At 50.6% G+C, this 6,385-nt stretch overlaps 1 protein-coding gene across 1 annotated transcript; it reads right to left on the minus strand.

Annotated features, from left to right (window-relative positions):
- Window positions 1-4,650: 4,650 nt before the first annotated feature.
- LOC122546072 (lysocardiolipin acyltransferase 1-like) lies at window positions 4,651-5,122 on the minus strand. Its single transcript, XM_043684909.1, has 2 exons — window positions 4,958-5,122; window positions 4,651-4,878 (listed from the first exon to the last, which is right to left on the minus strand). Exons 1-2 carry the CDS (start codon window positions 5,120-5,122, stop codon window positions 4,666-4,668), a joined length of 378 nt encoding a protein of 125 aa, XP_043540844.1. The 3' UTR covers window positions 4,651-4,665.
- Window positions 5,123-6,385: the final 1,263 nt, after the last annotated feature.

Here is a 6,385-nt window from a genome sequence, read left to right on the forward strand (position 1 = left end):
GGATGATGAAGTGGGGATAGGTGAAGACAGGTACAGGGTATGACCTGGTTGGTCAATGGGAGGGATGTATCTGGTTGCTAGTTGGAAGGAAGGGCTGAAGAGAGAAGTGGAAGGGAGGGAGAGGGGCCTGGAAGGAAGTCGGGTCAAGTGACAGACTGTCATAGTCATACTCACAGAATCCTACCTTACAATGTCCCAGACCCCACCATCACCATTGCCATCCCTGGGTAAGTCATGTCCCACCGGCAGGGCAGACCCAGCAGAGCGGGCAGTACAGTGGGATACCATCAGGAGGGAGTTGCTCTGGGAGTCTCCAACATTGACTCTGGATGCCATGAAGTCTCATGGCTTCAGGTTAAACGTGGAGAAGGAAACCTCCTGCTGATTACCACGTACAATCCTCCCTCGGCTGATGAGTCGATACCCTCCATGTTGAACAACACTTAGAGGAAGCACTGAGGGTGACAAGGACACAGGATGTACTCTGGGTGGGGGGGGTTTCACTGTCCCACCACCGAGAGTGACTCAGCAGCAGCATTACTGATCGAGCTGGTCAGGTCCTAAAGGACATCGCTGCCAGACTGGGTCTACAGCAGGTGGGGAGGGAACCAACAAGGGGGAAAAACATACCTGACCCCATCCTTACCAATCTGCCAGGAAAGCAGACCACTGCACAGTCACAGTGGGCCCAGCAGTAAGAGAGACAAGGAAAAAACAATGACTGCAGATGCTGGAAACCAGATTCTGGATTAGTGGTGCTGGAAGAGCACAGCAGTTCAGGCAGCATCCAAGGACAGGCAAAATCCGAGGACAGGCAAAATCGACGTTTCGGGCAAAAGCCCTTCATCATGAAGGGCTTTTGCCCGAAACGTCGATTTTGCCTGTCCTCGGATGTTGCCTGAACTGTTGTGCTCTTCCAGCACCACTAATCCAGAAGTAAGAGAGACAACTCCAGAGTTTGTTGGCCCAGCAGGCAGTGGCAGAGGAGTATCGGCCCAGCGGCAAAAATGGTATCTAAGGATTGGCAACTTTGGTGTTGTTTGGGTGCGGTGTAGATGGCAGTGGGGCGGTGGAGGAGGGTAGGCAGTGCAGGTGTCGGTGATGGGGTGATAAGCTGGCTCAGAACTGATGGAGTCTCTAAGCTACAGGCAGTTCTTCTATAAGCTGTGCTCTTGTGCAACCCGGTGTTATAGAAAAATCATGCTTTAGAAACAGCACTTAAAGTGTTGGAGTTGTAATCGCCTTCCAGACCAACATGTTTTAAAAGTTCACACTGCAGAAACAGCGTGCCCAATTCGTCAAACGCGAATTCACATTAACAAAAGGCATATTATAGCAGAATAACCAGTCAATCCTTCTCCTTCATTCTTAAATTATTCAAAATGGCGCCAAATTATAGAGAAAAAGATAAGTTCCTCCACTGTACTTTACTGTATTCTTACTGTAAAATATAGATGATAGTAAAATCATTCATTCATTCATTGTGGAGTCCAAGTCCCACCTTCACATTGAGAATCCCCTCCATCATGTTGTGTGGCACTATCACTGTGCTCAATGGGACAGAGTTTGAACAGATCGAGCAACTCAAGACTAGGCATCCATGAGGCACCGTGGGCCACCAACAGCAGCAGAACAGTACTCCAGCACAATCTGTAACCAGCACATTTTTTCGGTGGTGGTTGCAGTGGGAGGAGAGACAGTGAGGATCAGGGTGCTGATGGGAAGGGAAATTTAAAGGATAAAAACTTACCTCGTACTTAGGGGGAGCGCACACTGAGCAGGAGCAGGAGCCGACACAGGACTGCTGGGCAAGTGCAGTTATATACGTGGGCTGTTGCTTTACCTGAAGCATTACTCGGGTAGTGTCTCCCACCCATCAGGGCATTTGAATGTTCCTCCTACAGAATGTGGGAGGTAAGGGTCACCACGAGTGTCCCTGTTGACTGCATCTGCGGAAAGTGCACCCAACTCCAGCTCCTCGGAAACCGCGTTAGGGAACTGGAGCTGAAGCCGGAGCGAGATGAACTTCGGATCATTCGGGAGGCAGCAGGGGTTATTGAGAGGAGTTACAGGGAGGTAGTCACACCTCAGGTAAATGAGGGTGGCAGATGGGTTCCCATCAGGGGACGGAAAGGGAACCGGCAGGCAGTGCAGGGATGCCCTGTGGCCTTCCCCGCAACAACAAGCATACTATTTTGGATACAGTTGGGGGAGATGACTTACCAGGGGTTAGCAAAGGAGCACAGGTCTCTGGCACAGAGTCATAGAGATATACAACATGGCATAGAGTCATAGAGATGTACAACATGGAAAAAGACCCTTCGGTCCAACCTGTCCATGCTGACCAGGTATCCCAACCCAATCTAGTCCCGCCTGCCAACACCCGGCCCATATCCCTCCAAACCCTTCCTATTCATATACCCATCCAAACAGGACTACTTGCATGTCAAACAGCATAAACAGCAACTGCTAGACAGAGGTAAAGGATGCCACAACCAACGGGTCAGATTGAAGCTCTGCAGTCTAGCCACATCCAGTTGTGAATGGTGGTGGGCAATTAAACAATTCACTCGGGAGCAAGCCACACAAATTTCCCCAACCTCACTGAAGGCCCCAGCCTCACAGACACCCCTCTTCAGTCAATTCAATTCACTCCATGTGATAGGAAGAAACGGTTGGAGACACTGGATACTGTAAAGGCAATGAGTGCAGACAACATTCCTTCAATAGTACTGAAGATTTAAGCTCCAGAACTTGCCGCTCCCCGAGCCAAGCTGTTCCAGTACAGTTACAACACCGACATCTACCCGACAATGTGGGACATTGCCCAGGTGTGTCCTCTATATAAAAAGCAGGACAGATCCAACCCGGCCAATTACTGCCCCATCAGTCTCCCCTCGATCCTCAGTAACGTGATGGAAGGGGTCAGTAACAGCGCTATTAAGCAGCACCCGCTCAGCAATAACCTGCTCAGTGACACCCAGTTTGGGTCCCCCCAGGGTCACTCAGCTCCTGACCTCACTCCAGCCTTGGGTCAAACATGGACAAAAGAGCTGGATTCCAGAGGGGAGGGGAGAGGGACAGCCCTTGACATCAAGGCTGCATTCGACCGAGTGTGGCATTAAGGAGCCCGGGCAAAACTGGAATCAATGGGTATTGGGGGCAAACTCTCCACTGGTTAGAGTCATACCTGGCACAGAGGAAGATGGTTGGAGTTGTTGGAGGGTCAGTCAGCTCAGCTCCAGGACACCTCTGCAGGAGTTCCTCAGGGGAGTGTCCTAGACCCAACCATCTTCAGTTGCTTCATCAATGACCTTCCCTCCATCATAAAGGTCAGAATTGAGGATGTCCATCAATGATTGCATACGGTTTAGCCCCATTTGCAACTCCTCAGATACTGAAGCACTCCATGTTCAAATGCGATAAGATCCCACAATCTCCAGGCTTGGTCTGAGAAGTGGCAAGTAACATTTGCACCACACAATGCCAGGCAATGACTATCACCAAAAGAGATAATCTAACCATCACCCCTTGACATTCAATGGTGTTGCCATCACTAAATACCTCACTAGCAGGACCCTCTGAGTTACCATTAACTAGAAATTGAACTGAATTTGCTATAAAAACACAGAGCCTACAAGAACAGGTCAGAGGCTGGGAATACTGTGGTGAGGAGCTCACCTCCTGACTCCCCAAAGCCTGTCCACCATTTACAAGGTACAAGTCAGGAATGTTGATGGAATACTCCCCACTTGCCTGGATGGGGGCAGCTCCAACAACACTCAAGAACCCTGACACCATCCAGGACAAAGCAGCCACATCTACAAACACTCACTCCCTCCCCCACCGACGCTCAGTAACAGCAGTGTGTACCATCTACAAGATACACTGCAGAAACTCACCAAAGATCCTCAGGCAGCACCTTCCAAACTTACAACCACTTCCATCGAGAAGGACAAAGGGCAGCAGATACACGGGAACACCACCCCCTCCAAGGTCCCTTCCAAACTACACCCAATCCTGACTGGGAAATACCTCACCGTTCCTTCAGTGTCACTGAGTCAGAATCCTGGAATTCCCTCCCTAACGATATTGTGGGTCAACCTACAGCACATGGACTGCAGCGGTTCAAGAAGGCAGTTCACCTCCACCTTCTCAAGGGGCAACTAGGGATGGGCAAAAAATGCTGGGCCCAGCCAGTAATGTCAGCATCACACAAATGCATAAAAAAAGTCTAAACATCAACGTTTACAAGTTTCACCCCTTTGATAACATTCTTTAATTTTACTATCCAAGTGAAGAACGTGACACTCCCCCACATTCAGCTTCACTCGGCTCCCTTCAAACTGTCTTTGCAAGTTGCAAATGATTCTTCCCAGTGAATGGCTGGGTTTCAGAAGGAAGAGTGCTCGCTGTGGGCAAACAGAGGCAAGGTTCCCTCTCAGTTCAACCATGAGCTGAAAAATGTGTTGCTGCCTGACCTTCTGCGCTTTTCCAGTAACACATTTTTCAGCTCTGATCTCCAGCATCTGCAGACCTCACTTTCTCAGTTCAACCATACCAGTCTACGCTCAGTCAGACAATGCAGACATCTGGACTGACACTGCCTGTCCAGCACACCCACTATACAATGAAACCCTCAGTCATGGAGAGAGCAATTAACAGTCAGGCTGACTCACCAAAGCCTGGAATGGATTTGAGGGATGATTTCAGGCAGATCTTCTCCATTCTGAGGTAGCTATATCGGAGGAGGCAGTTCCACATGTACATCCAGTCCAGGCGTGTCCGATGATTCATGATGATCACACTGCGCTCACCAGGTACAAAGCCATCGCCAGTGATAACCACCCTCACACCAAGTACCATCTCCAGCAGAGCCTGGCAGAAACACAGCACAGTCAGAAGGAGCATGCTCTGCCCGACTGGATCACCACTGCTTCCTATGACTGTCACTTACCACAGGGAGAGTGAGCCAGACAGCAACGATCCGGTCAGTAATCCAGCGATACACCGAGGTGGACAGCAGCATGACAGGGAGGAACGGAGCCAACATGAAGATACTGCCAAAAAAACTGCTGAAGAACAGCAACAAGAGGATCAGGGTGCCCTTCAGGGACAACATCCTGCAAGACAAGAGTGGGACAGTCAACATCTCACACACCAGAGGAAGCACACCATTCACAGAGGGTTCAATCAAACAAGGATGGTCACTGGGGTACAGTACTGGGGTGGGGACAAGTCTGTCACTGTATAACACTGGGGTACAGTACTGGGGTGGGGACAGGTCTGTCACTGTATAACACTGGGGTACAGTACTGGGGTGGGTACAAGTCTGTCACTGTATAACACTGGGGTACAGTACTGGGGTAGGGACAGGTCTGTCACTGTATCACACTGGGGTACAGTACTGGGGTGGGGACAGGTGTGTCACTGTATAACACTGGGGTACAGTACTGGGGTGGGGACATGTCTGTCACTGTATAACACTGGGGTACAGTACTGGTGGGGACAGGTCCGTCACTGTATAACACTGGGGTACAGTACTGGTGGGGATAGGTCTGTCACGATATAACACTGGGGTACTGTACTGGGGTGGGCTCAGGTGTGTCACTGTATAACACTGGGGTAGTGTACTGGTGTGGGGACAGGTCTGTCACTGTATAACACGGGTGGGGACAGGTGTGTCACTGAATAACACTGGGGTACTGTACTGGGGTAGGGACAGGTCTGTCACTGTATAACACTGGGGGACTGTACTGGGGTAGGGACAGGTCTGTCACTGTATAACACTGGGGTACAGTACTGGGGTGGGGACAGGTCTGTCGCTGTATAACACTGGGGTACAGTACTGGTGGGGATAGGTCTGTCACGGTATAACACTGGGGTACTGTACTGGGGTGGGGACAGGTGTGTCACTGTATAACACTGGGGTAGTGTACTGGTGTGGGGACAGGTCTGTCACTGTATAACACGGGTGGGGACAGGTGTGTCACTGAATAACACTGGGGTGGGGACAGGTCTGTCACTTTATAACACTGGGGTACAGTACTGGGGTGGGGACAGGTCAGTCACTGTATAACACTGGGGTACAGTACTGGAGTGGGGACAGGTCTGTCACTGTATAACACTTGGGTACTGTACTGGGGTGGGGACAGGTCTGTCACTGTATAACACTTGGGTACTGTACTCGGGTGGGGACACGTCTGTCACGGTATAACACTGGGGTACTGTACTGGGATGGGGACAAGTCTGTCACTGTATAACCCTGGGGTACAGTACTGGGGTGGGGACAGGTCTGTCACTGTATAACACGGGTGGGGACAGGTGTGTCACTGTATAACACTGGGGTACTGTACTGGGGTGGGGACAGGTCGATCACTGTATA

Source organism: Chiloscyllium plagiosum, unplaced genomic scaffold (assembly GCF_004010195.1).
Source record: "Chiloscyllium plagiosum isolate BGI_BamShark_2017 unplaced genomic scaffold, ASM401019v2 scaf_56481, whole genome shotgun sequence".
Taxonomy (NCBI): domain Eukaryota; kingdom Metazoa; phylum Chordata; class Chondrichthyes; order Orectolobiformes; family Hemiscylliidae; genus Chiloscyllium; species Chiloscyllium plagiosum.

Bases quoted from the DNA above. Each gene is read 5' to 3' on its own strand.
- LOC122546072 (XM_043684909.1), bottom strand. From the start codon at position 5,122: ATGTTGTCCCTGAAGGGCACCCTGATCCTCTTGTTGCTGTTCTTCAGC. The intron at 4,879-4,957 runs GTAAGTGACAGT...TGTTTCTGCCAG, and splicing joins TCTGGCTCACTCTCCCTGTG to GCTCTGCTGGAGATGGTACT.